This window comes from Argiope bruennichi, chromosome 1 (genome assembly GCF_947563725.1).
Source record: "Argiope bruennichi chromosome 1, qqArgBrue1.1, whole genome shotgun sequence".
Classification (NCBI taxonomy): domain Eukaryota; kingdom Metazoa; phylum Arthropoda; class Arachnida; order Araneae; family Araneidae; genus Argiope; species Argiope bruennichi.
The window spans coordinates 101511858-101534018 of NC_079151.1; the positions used below are offsets into that span (position 1 = coordinate 101511858).

The following is a 22161-nucleotide window of genomic DNA, read 5'->3' on the forward strand; positions in this document are numbered from 1 at the left end:
TTTCATAATTGTCTAATTCTTATGTTCGTTTTTACATAAACTTGAAAACACAAAAAAATATCAAATGAAAGGTAACAGGTAACTGAAAGCCATACCATTAATAGAGTGTAATTATTGAACCAGAAACCAACATTTTGTAAGTAATTTTTATTCATTATTAACTAAGCCAATGGAAATGTAATATATTGTAATTTTAGATCACTTTTAAGCTGTTAAAAATACATAATTCTTTTTATATGTTCTTACATAAGAAGAATTACATATAATTGAACATATTAAATCAGTTTTCCAGTTGTATGATTGTATTATTCATTATATGGTTAGGACAACAAACTGCACTGTTAACTGATATGTGAAAGGAGAAAAATTGTTATATATATTAAAGAAATATATACTTAAGATTTCCAAATTAATGTAAAACAATACTTTTAAAAAAGCAAGTTGTAACTTTATACTAAAATAGGTATCTATTCACAATTAAAAACTAAATCAGATTTATTATTAAAATGTTCATTAATTTTTAATTAGAGAAAATTCCAATACATATTCCATGAATTTTTTTATAATATCACAAAAATATTATGTTGTTTTGATAATATGAATACATTTAAGCTCTCCACTACCATGCTAAATATCCAATACTTAAAACTGAATGGGAAAATCAAAATAAATTAATATATACTTCTCTATCATTTTTACAGCAAAACATTAATGAAATTAAACTGCAGTACTAAATATAACTGCTTTAACGAATTAAAATCAGCTTGCCTTTTTGAAGGAATAATCATATAAACATCTTTATTTTTAAATGTGGTAAGATGATGAAGCCAGTGTTGAGCCTGTATCACACTTTCAAACTTCCATACCATAAAAGCAGCAGGTTAATTAGCACAAAGATTAAATACTTGGCTAATGAAATCCGACTTCTGGTCCCTAAACTTTATTATCAAATTATTTCAAATGTATTTGGGAAATGAATTTTCTCGTGAGCAAACTCAAATCCGATTCCAATTGCATGGACAAATTCCTATATTTGAATATTATCAAAGAAAACTTTAGGACTAAAATACTATTAAATTTAAAAAAATATTTTAATTTGCTTCAAAAATAAATGCATTAAACTTATTTTGGACTATTTGAATCAATTTCACTTAAAACGTTTTCAAAATAGTTAAACATCCATTACAAAAAAAAAGTGGTAAATTTTGAATTAATAAAAGATAATATGCAATAAATAAATTCGTTACATTCAATTTTGTTTTGTTTAGTTTCAAATTTCATTTTTTAATTGGGGACATTGGCTATGAACTACTTACCATATTGTACACACCTGCTTAATAATACAATGATATTTATGAAATTAAAAGGAAATCTAAGTGTATACCTTCATAAGCATTTATTAATTATTTCTTCATCACAACTAACAAAAGTAAATAATAAAAATCACGTTTTTAAATGATGCTCAGATATTATAATTTGTCCTTTTATGTTCATAAAAATTTTGAAATCACAAGTATCATTACAATAATACATAATATGTGTTAATATAGTTTCAAATTTAATTCATAATTGCATTCATTACAAATACATCAATGTAAAATAATATATTTGTGATAAAAGTAGTAATAAGCTTAATAATTAGCATTCAACTTTTATTACTTTATATATGGTAATGTTAAGAAGAAAAAAACTTCAGTCATGATTTCTTTGCATCAAGTTCTTGCATCTTAAATTTATAGTCTAAAATAAACCATTACTCAATCAACTTCAAAGATATCATAATTTGGTACAAAAATGTATACTTTGCTGACAAATATTTCAATGTTTCTATGGATTCTTAATCGTATCTGTAGGATATACACTCAAGAAATAGAGGATGTCTTAAAAATAATAGGAAGTACAGAATATTTAAATAATCAAAACTATCAATCATACCTTCAAAAATTTACAAAATCAATATGAAATCTTTTAATACTAAAATCTAGGGTAAAATAGTAAAAAAAAACTTATAATTTTAATGATTTTGAAATCTGATCTATTCTAAAGGTATCAAATTTTTACTTTATGAGATGAAGTATGAGAGATACAATTAAAAAAGTAATATATTAATTATTATTCACTCAATTTATATACACAGCAATGAAATATATGAATTATGAGTGAATACATTAATCTGCCCAATAAAACTGACACAATAAAATACTTTTGTTCTGATGGCACAACAAAAAGAGAAAAACATTTTTGAGAAAACAATTATTTGTATTGTAATTTAAAACTTCAATAAAACTGTATTACAGCACTATCCAAAATAATAATTTATAAGTAAAGGCTATAATATAGATAAAAAATATGAGTAACCAATATAACGCACATAATAAAAAAACAGCACCAAATAAAAATTTACAGATTTCTTTTCATCTATAGAAATTTTCAGAACATTTTAGAAAATAGTATTGCTTTGAAAAGCAAAATCTATGTGTAAATATATTATAAATCTAAAAAAAAGTCTGAAAGCAGTCAGTTTTAACCTATTTATATATTTAATTAAATAACTGTAGAAAAGGATACTCGCAGTATTTGGCATAATATTGCAGCTTTGAGCAAAATATGCAAATGTTACATATATTTTTTTAAAAAAAGGTAAAAGACTCAATAATACCCAGACTGAATGTCTAGCATAAACCATAAAAACTAAACAGCAACTTGTCATTATTGCAAGAGAATACTCTGAACATAAAATATCAAGGTTAAAATTTTTCAAGAAAAAGTACTAAACAAATGACGAGTTTAATTTTTAACAGTACTTGCATAATACCAGAATTTCTCCCAACGTCCCCTTTTTTTCAGAAAAATAATGAGAAAATGAAAGACTAATATCACCCATTCTCAATATTAACTCTCAGATCACTTTTCAAATTCCTTAAAAATATATATAAAAAAATAAGAATAATGAAATTTTGTAATATAAATTATGAAAGCAAAGATTTTTATCCCATGATTTATAACCATAGCCATTGATTTCAGAAGTTTCCAAATCTTTTGGATTACTATTTCAAACATCAAGCTCAAATTAGTTTTGTCTCTCGTACAAACAGTCTTAAGTTTATTTTCTGTTCTTTTAATAGCAAATTTTTGCTCTGTTCAAAGATTGTATATAGATCAGATTAAAAATAAAAATTAAAATTAATATATCTCATCTCAGGTTTATAAGTCTGAGAAAGAGTAATAATTTAATAATTATGAACAGGTGATTTCAAAAATGTAATTTTGAATCATGTAACAGGATACAGGAATAAGATTATCAAATTTGGCATAATACAAGTCCCCTCTCATTTACAACAATGAAAAAAATAAATAAAGATTTTCTACTGACTATTTAGAGATAAAATTTATAAATAGAGAACAGAAAATATGAAGATCAGTGCCAAAGTATTACATTGCATTTTGATGACTAGAAGTTACAATACTAATTACAAATTAAACTACAGAAAAAATTCATAGCTTTTTTGTATAATTTTGCAAATGATGTTTTATGAAAGTTTCAAAGATTAAAGTAAATTACAAGTGATTGAATCTTATATTATTTAAATAAAAGAGAACCATGAAACAACCATGACTCTTTGTTTCAGAATAGCAATAGCATATCCATTTTTAATATTTAATACCTGCATTTTAAGCAAAATTCTTAAAGAAAGAGTAAATGAAACACTCTTATAATTTCAAAATTATAACTAATCAAATAAATCATTCTTTCTTTGTACCATAATGGCATACTCACACAATAAAGCTGAAAAAATAATAGAAACTATTACAAAGGAACAGACCAACAACAGTGTTAGCATGCTGACAAAACTCGGAGCATGTGCCTTATGCTAACTCGCTTTTTTTTTATCTTCAAGTGAGAAAAAAACTATTATAATAATTACAATAATAATATTGCATAAAATTCAAAACAATTATATTTAAGAAACATGCACTTCATGTTTAGAAAGCTGATTATGCATTCACTTTTAAAACAATATATAATTAAAAGACAACAAGATATTTTTAAAAGATTATTCATTTTGGTTGATCATATAAAAAAATTAAAAATTAAAATTATAATGAATAATAATAAAAAAAATAAGACAGATAGATTAGAGAGAACAATCTGTGTTTTGCAAATTTAGAATGCAAAAATTTCACATTTAAAAGCAGCAAATGCTAACTTATACTAATATATATATATATATATATGTGTGTGTAAGTAACATGAAATTACTGATGAGGCACTAAAAATTTTCATATTTTCTGACAGGTACTCTCTGATAAAAAATGTTTTAAACATTCCAATTATCATTAAAGTATCAAAATTTATATCAGTTAACAGTAATTAACATGCAATATATAAAAAAGCATTTAAGTTAATTTCTGCTTACGCCAACATTTTTTTTATTTTAATTACTTTTCATTAAATAATTACAATTAATATAAATATGTATATACATATGACAGAATCACAATATTAAGTGGCAAAATAGAGCTTAGCGACAAACTTGGCAACATGGCGATGGATTTGGTGACTTTGGCGACCAAATAGTAATTACTGAACAAATTTAATTAATTAATTAATATTTGGAAAAAAAACTGTATTAACATCAAGTGTCATCCACTACAAGTGTTTAAAAAAATGTATTTGAACTTGAGTGGATGAATAAAAAGTATTTTATTAACGATTGAGAATTCGAAAATATATATATATAGCGAGAGAGTGAGCAAATAGTAGGAATAGAAAAATAGAAGAAAATTAAAGTTACATAATCACAACCCCTATAACAAATAGCTATTATAGTAAAATTTTAATATGCATTAGTTAATAAAAACATTAGTACACATTTTTTCATTTCATTAACATATTATTTAATTCTAATCTAATAACTTACGTGTAAAAAAAAATTTATAAAAAATATGGCAATTTTACACCTTTTATCGGTAAATCTAAAAATTTATAAATAAAAAAAAAGAAAAGAAACTTTTAGATGACTAACAAACAGAATATATATTCAAGATCCCCCCCCCCCCTATGAAGCTATCCACAAACTCAAGGAAAAAAAGTTTAAATCTTTTAAGCAGTGAACATTAAACAAAACTATACAAGTGAACATGACTAGAAAATAATGCATATAAAATTGTAACAATCATAAAAATAATCATCTAACTTTACAATACTTTAGACAGATGATGCATTCTTTTGTTCTTGTATATTAAGCAAAAATACAGAGAATATGTACAATGGCATTAATGACTAAAATAACAACAAAATGAAAACAACAAACTCATGTGCTTTGACTCTTAGGTCGACATAAATCAAAAACCTTTGCAAGTGATCTCAAAAGACTCCAATCACCAGTTACCATCACCTTCCCATCCATATAAGCTTCAAGAGGTGAGACTTCACCATTCAAAAAATCCCTTAAATTGTCTTCAGTAAGCATGAGTTGAACATCTGATTGCTTAGAACTCTCAACATTTTCAAAAACAGAAATGTGCCCTATTGAAACAAAAAAAAAAAAGTCTAGAAATGAAGTATTATTCAAAACACACATCATAGAATACATACTAATTTTTAAATTCTTAATAATAAATGCAACTTTTATTATTCCTATTATTTTGAAGGAATGGTTAATATCAAAGTAGAAAGTTTGAGCACCTTTTATTTTTTTAAATGTTGAGATGTTTCTACTTAATATAGTGAAGTGCTAGGATAATTTTGTAATTAGAATATTAAAAAAATGTCCAATTTATTGAAATTTAGAGAAAATTTTAATTTCTATAAGAAGATTTTTCAAATTAATTTTGTTTCATTCCTTGTATTAGAAATTCAGCATTCATTTATCATCATTTCTGAGCTGAAATTGAAACCAAATTAATACAGTAACAGCTTTTTATTTATGTAATGTAATTTTTTAAAAAAATAAAGAAATTTTAAAAATGCTAACAATTGAATTAAAATTCCAAAAATAAAATGCAAAATTTCAACAGCATATTTAAAATCTTGCATTAATTCTATTTGGTTTTATGAAAGTAGGATTGGTAAGATATCATTAAGTAGTTAGCTTTCATAATACATCCATCTTTAACAATTTCTTTTATTAATTTAAATTGATACATTTACTTTTAATAAAAATATTAAATTTAAAAACTTTAACATTTTTATTTTTTACCAATTTTTTTACAAAAATTTTATTTATTACCTTACCATTTCATACAAAACTACTTTTCTTTGATACCAGGTATTGAGCAATTTTTGAAACTAATGAGAAGCATAGAAAGTATAGCTTTGTTTTCCTAGTTATATTTATATAACTAAGAACACAATTACAACATATTTTGAAACACAATGGCTATTTTGGATGAACCTCAAAAATGTAAGTCTGGTTATAAGACAAAAATGACATTTAGGCTGACATCTTTCTCTCTATAAGTTTACATACAACATCAATAGGAGGCCATTTGGTCCAGATAGAATTAATGCATATCAAAACCATTTACATGGCTAGTTCCTGATGCACTTTAGATAAGTGAATTATACTTTACATAAAGTCTAATATTATTTAAATACATACTGGGATACAGCTACAAGTATATATAAAATATATTAATTGATTAAAAGATAAAAACTGATATTGATTTAAGACAAATCAATAAGAAAAATGTAACTTGACTATACATTAATATCATGTTTTCCTATTTTCAAAGAGTATTTTTCTAATGAATGTCACTTTGTTTGCTTCATCAAACAAATAAGATTACTATTTTCAGGTCAGTATATTATTATCATATCAAATGTTGTATGTTCAAAAATCTGCATTCAAAACATGAGAGTCAGATTAAAATGTTTTCATTTGATTTTTTCTTTTTCTTTTTTTACTTTCCTATATATGAAAGAGAAAGTATTTTTTATCATTTTAAAAACCAATCTTTATATTTTGATGAATTTCTGAATTATGATCGCCAATCTATAAAACACTTTTTTTAGAATTATGTCTATCTTTCTAACAATGGACATGATAACTCAAAAATGCTTCGAGATAGATAGATGAAAAGTGATCACTTTACATTAAATCTGTGGATTATAAACACAGAAATTCATGATTTTGACTTTATAGTTGTTAGCCTATATGATACAAATATAATAACTTTAAATACAAACTACACAATTAAAATTAAATTTGACACACAGTATTATCATCATGGATTTGAACTTCATTTTGAATTAAATCTATCTAAAGGTTGGTCATCTATCAATCTGTTTATTCAAGTATATGTAAATGCAATAATTCAAAAATATTAACTTAACAAATTTAATGTGTAATGTGACCAGGTAACCAAAATTATAGATCTGTTTCAAATTTTGGCTTCAATCAGTTGAAAAGAAAGAATCCAAAAGACACCCTAAGATTATCAATAAAAATCTGAGGATTGCTTGAAATCCCAGACTTGCTCAGAGTCCACAATTTTCATGATAAGAACTGATATAATTATCAGGAAGTATATGAAAAAGTTCAGGGAATACAACTCTCGCAGATTTAATCCTCAGATGATATAATGTAATGAAAGTTTGAAAGTTACAATATTAAATATATATCATCAAGTAATTTAAAAAACAGTAGCTTTTTAAATTCTTACTTTTTTTTATTTTTTAATTTCAGAAGGTTTTCATTGCCGTTTTTTGCTTAAATGATTATACAGTATACAGGATATACAAAAGTTTTCCATCAGGATTAAAAGAGGAGAATGAGATGAGAGCAACAAACCAGAAATTACAAGGTTGCCAAACCATATAAAAAACTATATTGTTTTCAGGAAGTACATTACTGCTATGAATATCGTCTGTAGGCAAAATCAATTTTTATTGCTGAACTTTTAAACAGTTCTTGTAATTTAACCATAAAATACATTCCTACAACCAATTTTTAAAGAATCTTTCATTTTTGCATTTCATTGTTTCAAGTCACTACAACTATTATTATTAAATTTTATCACTTGAGTTATGTCATACATTGTGAGAGCTATCACTTTTAAATTTTTAATTAATTTTAAACAGACTAACAATTTTTCATAAAAAGTTTTGAAATTTTTTTATACACATACAATTTTTATACACATACAACAAAATCCAAAACAATTGGTATGATTCTTTTGCTTAAACAAAATAGTATTAGACAGATGGTCCAATAAAATTTAATTATAAATATAATAGTTTAATTCTTCTACAAAGAGTTGCATTTTAAAAAGATAAAATATCTCAAATTTCATAAATAATATAGTAGTCTTACCTTTATCAAATGAGATTAAAAGTCTTGAAGTGGATCGACCCACAATGTCAAATCTAAATTTGGCACTCAGATCTTTGACATACCCTTCTTTCTCAGCAAGAGCGGCAAGCGTTTTGATTGCAGTCACACAATACTCAGGCTGCAGCTGAGTTTTTGTGACATTCTGTTCATTTTTGTTAATTTCTTGACCAGAATTTTTTTCTGTATTTTAAAAGAAAAATGTACATAAAAGAAATTCTACTACTTTTTTATGAAAACATATTTGAAGTATAATAATACAGTAAACCGATGTATGAAAATACTTTTTTCGAACATATAGTGGCCTCTTTATAAATATTTAACTTATTATTATTATATTTTTCATTTATTCATGCAAGCTTTCTATATAAAAATAATTATTGAAATCTTCTATTATATTTAAGTATGTTTGCATACATAACAATATGTAAAAAAAAGCAACAGCCCTGTTCAAGAAGTTGGCAACAATATATGGTTGGTAATATATATATATATATATATATATATATATTACACACACATATATATATAGGTAAACATAATTTGCAGATGCATGGTGAAAAAGAAGAAACTTCAATTTATTTCATCATGGGAGCCATATTTTGTACAAGAGAAAAGTGAAGATAAAAAAAAAAATAAAAAAAAGACGCATCTATTTAATCACAATACAAAGACAGATTTCCCCTCAGTGATTTCACCATGGGATTCTGATATGGGTTTCTTTGACCCATGTAAGCAAAGGAATATAAAAAAAATGTCTTAAGTGTCACAGATTTTTATCCCTTTGCAGGGGGCTTGACAAACAAAGAGGTCAACTTTTTTTTTTTTGAGCATGTGTTGGAAATAATTAAATAAAAAAAGTAGGATCAGAAAATAAAAGAACATTTTAGAATAAAATAATATGGGATAATTTAAGATAAAAATTATGAAATCAATTATGTCTTAAATTAGATTAAAAAATGCCATTACACACACACAGTAACAACTTTCTATATAGTCAAGAACAATGACTCCAAATTTGATTTATATAGCTTATTAGTTTCATACCATAGTGGAATGAAATGGTGAGTTCAGAGTATTTTTAAACTGTTAAATGCTAAGAATTCAGAAATTTTAAAATCTGAAATGTGCAATTATTATAAATGCATTTCAACAATTAAGAAATTTTCTTAAATACTAATGGCTAAATTCAATCCATTCTATCTTCATAAATATTTTTGATAACATTCAGTTATAATGTAAAAAAATATATATACAATACTAGATTAAAAGAATGTTCAACATTCATTTCAGTTTTTATGAAATTGAAAAATTAAGCATAGAACTGCTTCTATACTTTTAGTGAAGTAATTCTTATCAAAGTATGTAAACATAATTTAGAATTGTAAATTTAAAAAAAAAAATTAAATTAATTTTAAAAAAATGTTTTAAATAATTCATTGGTACATTATTAGTATTCAGTACTAAGAAACCATTTTTATATATATAATTTGCTACAATAATTGTTAAAAAAAAACTCTTTATTATCTTAAGAATAATTATTTTAAAATATCATTTGATGTTTCTTGCAATGAAACCATTAAATCATATTTTTAAAAACTTGCCAGAACAAAAAGATAACTTTTACAAACTAACTGAAGTTTTTCATTATTTGTGTAAAACTCTATTAATAGTTTATGAAATATTTACAAATGAATAAATATCATTATAACACAAATTATGCAATGCAGTTTTACACTAATTTTAAAACCTCACATTTTTTTAGATGATAAAAGCAATTACCAGCTAACTCTGGAATGAGAGGAAACATGGCAGCTGTATGCTCAGATGAGTTACCTGTAGCAGCTTTCAGTGCTGTCATTAAAGTACCAATTGCATCTACAGGTTCTGCTGCTTTTAAAACTTTTACAGAGTGCCTGCATAGTTCAAATTTAAATTAGAAGTAAAAGTTTTAATTGTAACTAAAATATTATAATCACAAAGAAATTCAACATAAAACGTAGTTTCACGCAATTTTTCGGAAATACAAAGATCTTATTTTAAAAGTAGAAAAATAAATCTGCATCATAATTAATTTTTTAAGTATAAATTTACTTTGCAGAATTAATCTAATCACATAGATAAAAAATATGCATAGAAAAAAAAATTTCTTGCTTTTCTTTCCCTATTAAGATCATTTAAATAATAAATTACATAAGATTATAAAAAGCAAAATCACAGCATTACAAAAATCTATATATTTATAACTGAATTCAATCTTCTAAATTCATATTAACTTTTAAACACATAATTTATCAGCACAATAAGAATACAAAAACAAGCAATGAATAAAATTCATTTGCACAAAAGTTTTAAGAAATTACAATATAAACATTAATAAATAATTGAACTTTAATTTAATTTAATTATATTAACTTTCCTTTAAGGAAAATGGAAGGTTGATTTTGAACAGCCTTCAAAATTATGAACTGTGGTCAAATGATAATGTCTGAATGGGCTGTACCCTCCCCCCTTTCAAACTCCACATCAAAGGATGAATGTTGGATTTTCAACAAATTTAATTTGCAACATTTCTATATATTTTTTCATTTAGAAATATTTTTTTTAAAAAGTGAATTCTTCATAATGAAATATAGCAGATCAAGGAATAAACAATATCACCAAACAACAATATTACTGTCAAGAGAACCACCAAATCCCCAATAATCTTATGTGATATTGAATTTTATGTATATCACATAAGTAAAAGTATACGATTTAATAATTTCATAGAAATCATTAAGATTTCCAAGAAAAGCCTCAAACTATACAATTTTGTATGTTTACAATAATTTTGTAAAAACATATAATATTTCAGTTATTTCCAATGTAACGTTAATACATTCATGAATAACTTCAACATAAAAACATTCAGCCCTAAATTACATTAAATTATAAAATAAAGTTACCTTGAAACTTGATATTTACACATTAGAGTCAAATATTAACTCAAAGACAATTTTAAAAGATTATATTAAAATGGCATATACTCTACAACCCCCTCAAACCAAAAAAATCACTAAGATAACAATAAAGAAGAAATAAAGCTGAAAAGTAAGAACACTTTAAAACTTAACTTTTAAATTAAAATTAATGAAATAGGTAAAGTGAAGTAAAAAATAATAAATCTAAAATTGTTAATATACATAAATAACTTACAGATATACATGCACAACTTCAAGTCCCCAATTTATGACACTTCGATTCAGCTCATCCTGTTAAAAAAATTATAAGAAATAAATTTTTATGATAAAAGTTATTTTTCGTATAAAGGAACATACTTTCGTTTGAGAAAAATACAAACCTTACAAAGAGGAAATGATATATATAAATGAAGCTACAACAGAAACTCAATGAAATTTTTTGAAAGTTATGACATATATTAATGCTAAAACAGATTTTATATATATATATATATTATATAGTAATACTAGTTTCAACTCATGTTAACATAAATACAGTTTATCTCATTTTTAATAATTTATAATTTAAAAATATACAATTATATATCTAAGAAATTTTAAATGAGAACTAATATTTTCTTAAATTGCTATTTACTTTACAAATCTATAAATTCAAAAATTAATGCAGTATGAAATTTACTGTTACCGACAAATATTTATCACCCAAAGTTTTGAATACAGAAAACAATATGATTTGATTTATAAGCAGTGATTTTAGTGATTATTCATCTACAAAATAATTATATCATGAAATATCATTTTTATAACTTTTCATATAAGTGTTAAAAAGCTTGGTTATCTAATTTTTTTATAAATAATTTTTTCTATAAACATTCACAATATTTAGTACATTTTTTTTCTAATCAATTTAATTTTTTATTTTCAAATGTGCAGAGTAAATTAACTCAAAGCATCATAACTTAATAATTAATCCTTCTTCAAAGGAAATTTCCTGGTCAGAAATACAATAAATACTAGATAATAGAAATTTCAGAGTGTAGTAATTAAAAACATTAAATCTTACTATGTGATGAACAGATAATATAAGAATAGGGAAAAAAATAACTCAAAAATTAAATTACAAAATAGTATTTGATAATTCAATGATACTTCTTGACTTTGATGCTCTTCTTAATTTGCTTTAAGTTTTGCTAATTTAAAAGTTTTCATCCCAACTAAATATATACCTTCATATTTGTACAAGCAATATGCAAAATGCTAACCTTTATTTTGCAACAAATAAGATCTCTTTTAGTTTCCAGATCTTCTAAATCTTCCTCAGAAATAATGTTTTTCAAACAAAGCAACCCTAATTCCTTTAAAGTATTTTCATGATGGTGAAGTTTCAAAACATAACTAGTTACATCTGAAACCCTGAACTCAATATCGCTTTGGACTTCCACTATTCCTCCATCAGCAGTTAATAACTTCAAAAGAGAAAAACAGTTATTAAAAAATTAAAAAAATAAAATAAAATAAATAAACAAAAATTTTACAAACTCTGAAAGCAATTTAATATAGTTATTATTAAAAATTGAACAGCCATAGACATTTATAATCCTATTTATATCTGATTTTGGTGGCTACAAGAAATTCGAAAATAATTTCAATTTTTGGAATTTTTTTTTAATTAAAAATTTAAGATCTAAAACTAAAATAAATTTAATAGATTAAGCTTATTTCTATAACTGATTTGTAAAATTTCAAACAAATATTTCTAAGTTTGGAAGTTGTTTTTGGAGTTAGTTGAAAGGTTCAGTTTAGTTAGTTCAATTATATAAGCATCTCATTTGAAAATAACATAAAGACTACCTTGAAACAAACCTCATTATTTCGAATGCGGGTAGATGACAATGATGGCATTTTTTTTCTAATATTCCTGACCACACCAAAGAAAGGATATTGAACTTACAATCTTGTGATCCTTATGCTAAGATCTTAACACCCAGCCATCTCACCGCAAAAATAATTAAAAAAATAAATTAATTAATAGATGACTTAATACTATAAAATAAGAACATGATTTTTCCCCCCAAAAATAAATTCCATTTTTATTTGATACTTCATAACATAAATAAGTTTTACTTATTTTATAAATGTCATTATAGTTTTAATTCTAAGTATATAAATAACAAATCATGTTTTTTAATGTCTCTTTATATATAAAAAAATAAAGTAACATTGAAAATATTATAATGTACACAAATTTTTTCAAAGATGATCAGGTTTGAAGCATTCAAATCACTAATGTAATGATGAGGAAAAGACCTAGAAATAACAAATTGGTTAAGCAGGTATTAATTGATAGGAATGCAGTTGATATATGATCCTCAGATTAAAATGATATTGATGCTGATAGAAAGTAAAAATCTCACAGAAGAGTGGAAACTATAAACTAGGGAATTACAGGTGCAGTCAAAGCAGGAAAAAAAGAAAAGTGAATTTTGCTTATAGCAATATGGTAAGTATTCTTTCTAAGTCTGTTTCATCATTAAAATACAATTATCATTTTAGTAAAGTTAAAGCAAACTTCTTTTCTTCAATAGTTTAAATTATTATAAACAAGAGTTTATAATCTAGATAACACAAAAAAAAATTATGACACTCAAAAATAAAGACTGATGTTTAACAAATATTATTGGCATTTCACAACAAAATTAACAAAAGATTTCAATATAGTTTCAAAAAAGAAAGAAAGAAAGGGATCTTATTGTTACATAAAGCATTTGCTTAAATCTTTTAAGCAAATCTCTTTACTAAGAATGTAACTTACTTGAGATGTAGAAACATCGAAACTCTGAGGTCTCAAATCAACTTTAGTCCATTTGTCAACACAAGGCAAAATAAATGCAAAGCCTTAAAAAAATATTATTATTGAAGAAACATAATAAATAGATATAAAGTAATTTGCAACTTATTAAGCATGTATTATGCTTAAGCATGTATGTAAATTTTTTTTTCAAGGCTAGATTACAAGCACATTAAATGCAATAAAAGGCCAAATTACTTATATATATATATATATATATATATATATATATATTACCAATCTAAGCAATTGTTTTAGCTTGCTTTCTAAATTGTTGCTCATACATTTATAGCATTTAAAAATTTACAAAATATTTATTAAATTTACAAAAGAAGAAATAAAAAAAAAATTGTCATATAATTTCATTTCTAACACAATAAAGTTTTTATACATTTTATATACACTTCAGACTTATTAAATTTAAATATAATTTCAGAAAAAAAACATTCTAAATTCTTTTATGATATAACAAAAGAATAAGAAATATGTTTAGATTCCATATGAAAAATTTTTAAATAATAATTAATTTTTAAAAAAATCCATGCATAAAAATAAGTAAAATTACCTGGTCCTTTAATTGGTTGAAGTTTCCCAAGTCTCATAAGAACAATACGCTCCAATGAACTAATCCTCTAATAAACGAAGTGAAAAGTAATTTTGAAAAGAGATTTTCCAAATATCTGAACATTATTTAATATGACTATAAAATAGTTTGGTTTTAATTACCTTTATGCATATCCAGAGTGAAAATGGGAAAGATATTAAAGCAAGCAAATAAAGGAAAAACACAATAATACTTCTTAGAACAGCAGACGATAGAGGTTCTTTCATGTCTCTATCTGTAAAAACAAATACAATTTTGGATATGTGATTGAAAATAACAATAAAATATAGATTAGTTTTAAAATAAGAAATTCATCAGATTCCATCATAAAAGTAACAATCAAAATTTAAAGGAAGAAAAAATACTTTTTTGATATTCTAAATTTTATTATAAAGAAACATTACTTCTTATTCAGTTAAATATATGCTGTTGTATGCAGATTATATAAAAAGTAGGACTCTAAAAGATTAAAAAAAGAAAGAAAACAGTTATAAAGAAATAGCACACAGTCACTAAGCTTGTTAAGCTATTTTTCAACATTTTCCTAATTTAAATTAAAATATTTATAACACATTCGAATCAAATTCAGTTTTCTCGATATTTTGGATTGAACTAGTTTTTTCTACAGCTACTTAGCACATAATTTCCAGAACAACAAAGGCTTAATAATAATTCTAAGTATTAAATATCAGGATATCGGTGAGAAACAGTTATTAAGCTCCTTAAACATCGACACATAGTCATCACCCATCCTTCCATCATGTTTCTTAAGACCAAATTATGATAAACTTTGAAAATTAAATGCACCAATTATTTGCTCATGGTATCCAACCAAAAGAATTTGCACAACAAACATGAATGCTATAATCAATTTGCATTAAACATGAATGCTATAAATACTATGATATACTATGAAATATATATATTATGAAAATACTTCACAAGAAAATATTCCTTGTGTTAATAGGAGAAAATATAAAGAATGATATTTTCAGCCATTGCAAGTACAATAATTTGAGAGATTGGGAAACATGAATGATTGAATATAGTAGCAGTATCTTGCACAATCAATTAATTAATTTTTCAGATGCACACATTAACTTTCATAATGCATGGCTGCCATCTTTTGACATTGTGCAAAACTTACTTTTTAGATGAGTAATGTAACATTAACTATGTGTGTGTGAGTGTATATAAAATTTCAATTCAATTATGTTCTAAAAATAATTATTTTCTTATCATTCAAATTCAGATTTCAATATAGCTTTCACTTCAGAGTTGTGTGAACTCTTTTCTCACAATGTTGACAACCAAAATTATTTTATCTGCAAAATTTCTTCCTAAAACTATATAAGTTCAAAATACTTTCTCGGAGTTTCTTTTCCTAACCTGTTCCCTTCCTATTTAAACTGCCACTTTTACTGGTCATTGTTCTCACAAAGATATCTTAGTAATTTTTAAATACTGAATTATTTTCAAAACATAATGAAGAATAAAAAAATATTGACAAAAAACTCTAAACTTGTTTCTCTTAAAATCATAAAATGATTTACATATACAAAGAATGTATTAGGATAAATACTTCTTTTCATATAAATGAAAACTTTGTATTATATAACTGGACAAAAAAAATTTTGACCAAATAATTTTATATACAGCTACTTCATTTAAGACATTATTAGTTTTAATTGAAGATAGAAATTCTGGTATTGAAGAAAACATCAGCACTCCATTTATTTAAAAAAAATATCTAATACAATTAGAATATTTTATCCATTTTAATTTTAATGATTTTTAATAAACAATTTGATAGATTTCATCCTCTCTATAAACTTGTTGAATAATTTATTATAATGTTAGCTAAATTATTTACTATATATATTTCTCAATCGCAGCAAACAATACTTCGTTTGGACTTAAATTTTCAAATGTTTAGTTTAAAAATAGACAAAAACTTTAATGTTATGAAACTGAATAACATTCTCTGTTTTAGGCTTATAATCTTCTACAGAATTATTATAATTACTTACAGTACTGAACACATAATATTAATGCATTTGAATAAGCAGTATTTGTCTATTAAAAAAATTCCAAATAATTATTTTACAATTTTTTTTTTTAACTGAAATGCATAAATAAAATTTCTGTTACAAGAACACTTTGAAATTGCCCTGAATACAATTTAGAATCAAATTTAATATATTAAGCTTTCATTTCAACAAATTTAAAACTTTTCTAAATTAAGAATAATTTCTGATATAATAGAAAATCTGAAATCAAATGTGGTCAATTTTTGTTAGCACACTATAAAGAATAGTAAAAAAGCTTACTCTTAAATTTAAAGTTTGTTATGTATATAAATTAAAATATTCAAATGACAGTACAAACTGTCTTGATTTTTAAAAAATAGAAGTAATTTTTGTGAAGAATTTCATTGAAATAGACAAATGCATTATTCCAGAAAAAAAATTACTACAATGGGAAGATACTGGTGAAAAATATTTGCAAATCAATTTCAAAAATAAATTAATGTTAATTAAAAAATATTACCATTCTCTTCATCAGATGATATAGAGACAGCATGATATGAGAAAACTGATTTATAATTTCTTTTATTATATGATTTCATATTCACACCGACAGGACCATACTGAAAAGGAGAACTATAATCAAATATTGAGCTGAAACCATTTTCGGTAACCATTCTCCTGTAAGAAAAAACACAAAAATGTAGTCAATGTTTAATATAAATTTTATAATATTATTTAAGTCAATGATTGAAAATGATAAGCCTGATTTTTCATTCGATACTAATAATGAATAGATAAAAATTCACAGAATTTTGAAATCATAATAAAAATAACACAAAATAGTACATATGGTACATCTTTATAGCTTAGTTTATGGGGTTTTAATAGACAACTAATCTAAAGCACATTTCTCTCCCCCCCCCATAAATACAACATTAAAAAGTACACAAGTAAGGAAAAATGAGATACAGTGTTATATAGGAGGCAGTATTACCCTGAATTTCATTTCAAAGTTTTTATGTATTTGTTTGAAGGAAACATTAATTCCAAATTATATAAAATCTTGTTAGTCATCTTGTTTCTCAGTGCACTCAAATATGTGCAATTTGGGAGACTTTACACTATTACTTACAGTTCTATTAGCAAACATGTTACTTTTACATGTTTTCTAACACATGGTTAACTAACACGTTTTCTTTTACATGTCTATATGTTAAAAGTAAAATTTTGAATGTAAATTAATTTTGCAATGAATGATATTTTAATAATAGAACTAATTATGCTGCCCACAGTGAAGTGATGTTGCCCTTCTTTTGAACTAAAATGTAAGATCTGAAATCTTATTATATAGTCATAAAAATATGTTGTTACAAACTATGTCAGATGGAATATACTATTACTGAATGAAACGGAACATTGTGACATATATAAATTATCCAATTAATGCACATCAAAGCATATGCTTTGCAATGTTAATTTTATTATTCTTAATAACTCTGCATTTTCCATTTAGATTTTTTAACAAGAAATATGAATAAAAACATAAATAAAATTATTAATTTTTTCAAAAGTTTTTTTCTCATATAGGTTTCCATACCTTTTTGTGAGATATTTACATTTTTTAACCATTTTTATCAGTTTCCTTTAATTAATATTTGCTTATATTTTGTTTTGTTGCTATTTAAATATAAGGAATAGATAAAAGAAGGACATATTTAGTATGTCATGAAAATTGCATAAAGTCTGTCCTATAATTTCTATAATCTATGCAGCTAAATTTTTTATATTTTCCCAATCATTTAAAGTTATTCTAACTACATGCAATCTTATCAAATGTAGTATTTTATTTCAAGTTTGCTTAAGGGATCATTAGAATCTATATATTTCAATTCAAACAAATTTAAATAAAAATCTGTACTTTATAATAACTGTTGTGACTATAATGTAACATGATATTCCAACAATGAGGCACAAATCTGTTACAATCTCTGTCATTACCAAAAACATTAGACATTGGAAGTAGGTGTTACTAATTTTAAATGATACATAACTTGCATGTAAGATATTAAAAATCACTTAATGAACTTTGTTTACTTGATACTATGACTGAATATAAACTATCAAACAATATGCCCCATTTTCACCTACAACAATTCTGCAGTAATACTGAGACAGACAAGCATGCTAAATAATGTAATACCAATAGACTTGACATTATTCTGTTTCTTGACAATATAAAAGATAATTATCATATATGATTCCTTAATTTTATAAATATATTCATACAGAAAATTTTACTGAAAAAAAACCCATAGATAATCACATTTAACAAAAGTTCCAATATAAATTAGATTAATTGTAATTTAAGAGTAAATCACTTTATAAATGCCTTTTAAATTGATTCTTCTTTCCAAAATAACATGAAATTGAGGCTGACCAATTTATGCATAAACCAAAATTTTTAATAGATAATAATGAGTATTATAAAACATTTTGTACTATTTTATGAAGTCATGAAATCAACTGATAGTATATAAATTTTTTAAAAAGTCTACTACAAGATTACGACAAATAAAAAAATAATATAAATCAATTCACAGATTCATAAAATTTAATTGAACGTTAATTCAAAATACCAGTATTTTTTCATTAGCAACATAATAAGCAAAAAGTGCAAAAATATGCAACATACAGTAATATTTCATGAGAAATATTTTTTTAAACTAAACGTTTAGTTATGTTCCAAAATAAGACTCCATTTCATCTTAGAATTAAGAAGAATTATTAAATTGTTTGGATGGATGACGAGCAACAATGAACTGACCTATATCATTATTATCAAGAACTCCAAATACTTTGAGATAATAGGAGAAAAAAAATAGTAAATTTTCATTGTTTTAGGTTGATTTGGTGATGATTTATTTATTTGTGCCATTCAAAATAAAGAATATAAAGTAGTAATTAATACTAAATAGACGTAGAATCAAACTTAAACGAAAAAAATGTTAAAGATTTTATTTTATATACTCAATATAACTCAAGCTGTAATTTTTTAAAATATAATAATACATGAAAAAATATTTTCCAAATTAATAAATAAAATTAATAAAATATTGTTCATTGAACTATATTCAATTCAGGCCATGTTCCGAGGTCTTCCGTTCAATAACAAATAGTAATTAGATCATCTACCAATTACACTATTGAAATTTATGAAATGTTAAAGACAATGCATAGTTATCTATTTAAATTTAAAATTCTGAAATTTTTTTACTATGCATTAAATTTGCACATCATAAGTGATAAAAGAAATATTTTAATGCATAATTCAACGCATATAATACGAAAACAGCAATTATTTGAAATAATAATATAAGAAAACTTACGAGATGTAAGAGATTAATACTTTTTAAAAGAGTTAGTGATACATGTTGAAATGCTGCGTAAATGTAAAATTGCATCGAATTGTTTTGTAAACAACCATGAATTCAGTTCATTTCCCAAAGCAAACAATACTATAAATACCAGAAATTACGGTCAGAGTTAACTCGCAACTCAAAACAGGGCAGGCACATCCGTTGTCACGTGAAAGAGGCGGATGCTCAAAAAACTCGTAAATTCCTCAGAGTCAACTCAAAAGAAAACACTGGAAAACTGTATGTCTAACAAACTTGTTTTTCTCCACCAATTAACTTTATTTAGCAAAAAATATTGAACATCAGAAAAAGCTAAGCTGTTTTCCACCCCTTAATAGTTGTGTTGAACTATAATAGCACTTTTTATGATTGACTATTCTTAATTTCAAAAACATTTTGCGAAAAAATAATTGCGGTAAAAATATGTCGGAGGCATCGCTTATCAAGAAAACTGCAAGAATTAAACAAAAGTAGACTAAAAACTTTTTTTCTTAATCAAAACTTACATACATGTATATTTTTAAAAAATTTTATTAAAAGTGAATACATTTTTTGCTTCTAAACTACTCTGCTTTAGAAATGTTTTTTTGAATCAATTTGTCTCTCAGGTGAACTAAATCAATACGAAACATTTAGGTTCTTCTAAATTTTATTCCAAATTAACTTTAGGATTTTTTTTTATTTGTTAAGCATTTTTTTTAAATTGTAAGTATTTTTAAATTTTCTCATCTTTTTTTTTTTTTTTTTTTTTTACTTGTGAATTGCAGTTTGCTATTCTAATAAAGTAGTCTTTAAATCTTTTATTTATTTGAAATAAAATACATAATGATCGCAAATCACCAAATGTTACATCTGTATAGCATTTTTCCAAGCTATACTGTTACTATATAAGAAGATACGATTCGAAATTCGACTTCGGGATAGCGCATATTTGAAATGGGAAAATGAGATGTCTGTAGAAATGATAGCATCTTGATTACTGACCAAGATGTAAAATTGGGATTTCTGTCTCAATATATATATATATATATATATATATATATATATATATATATATATATTGTCTCTGGTCTTTTTTTTTCTGTCTCAAAATATTGGGATTTCTGTCTTTTTTTGCCAAGCGACTTAAATGAAAAAGTTGACCCTATTAGCACAAACTGCCAAACAACATTTTTACATTTTCACAATATTGTATTGTATTTTGAATTCTAATAAATAGCTATATCATAAAATAAATATATGGATACTGCTCATAACGCCGAAATTTAAATACTGTACAGTAAAATTGTAAATTTATGTTGGCAATGAAATATATTCTGTATAAGTGCGTGATATATATTTTTTTTAATGGAAGCGGTCGTTTAATAGGCTTCCAAATTAAAATGGCTCAAATACATATGACTTTTGCAATTTTGAATAAAAGGTTGATGAATTAAAATCAATTGAAATTTTTAGTTCCTAATGCTAAATTAGAGTTCCCGTTTTTCTTTAATTTCCAAGATAAAATGAATCTTACTATGCATTAAAACACTCAACAAACAAGACAAAAGTTTTGTATTCTTAAAAATGTAATATATATATATATATATATTATTTTTAGATGCATAAATCAAAACTATTTGAATAATATTCACGAAAAGATTGATACCAATCGAAGAAGCAATGCCTAAGACATTATTGCTCCAAACAATTCCATTCAATAGCTCTTAAGATACGTAGCAATAACCATAAGTTTTCAGAAAAGCAGGATTTTTCATTTCTTTGGAGGCGAATTTCAATTTGGGGGAAAAAAAGGTCTTTTCTCATAGGTATAAAGAAACATGTGTTTGAAAGTTGCTTTGTATTAAAATATTTTTTCTAATTATTATTATTATTAAATGTAAAGGTGAGGCGAGAAAGGGCAGTACGTGCAACAAATTTTGCATTTTAAGCGAAGTTTGATTTTGGACAAATGGACCATTTCA

General features: G+C 24.3%; 1 protein-coding gene across 1 annotated transcript; it reads right to left on the reverse strand.

Moving 5' to 3' along the window:
• Position 1: 1 nt before the first annotated feature.
• Positions 2-20280, reverse strand: LOC129976648 (stomatin-like). Its single transcript, XM_056090333.1, has 10 exons — positions 20168-20280; positions 17302-17459; positions 14874-14986; positions 14713-14779; positions 14112-14194; positions 12562-12765; positions 11535-11590; positions 10119-10252; positions 8319-8519; positions 2-5530 (listed from the first exon to the last, which is right to left on the reverse strand). The coding sequence occupies exons 2-10, from the start codon at positions 17453-17455 to the stop codon at positions 5316-5318; spliced, it is 1227 nt and encodes a 408-aa protein (XP_055946308.1). The 5' UTR covers positions 17456-17459; positions 20168-20280; the 3' UTR covers positions 2-5315.
• Positions 20281-22161: the final 1881 nt, after the last annotated feature.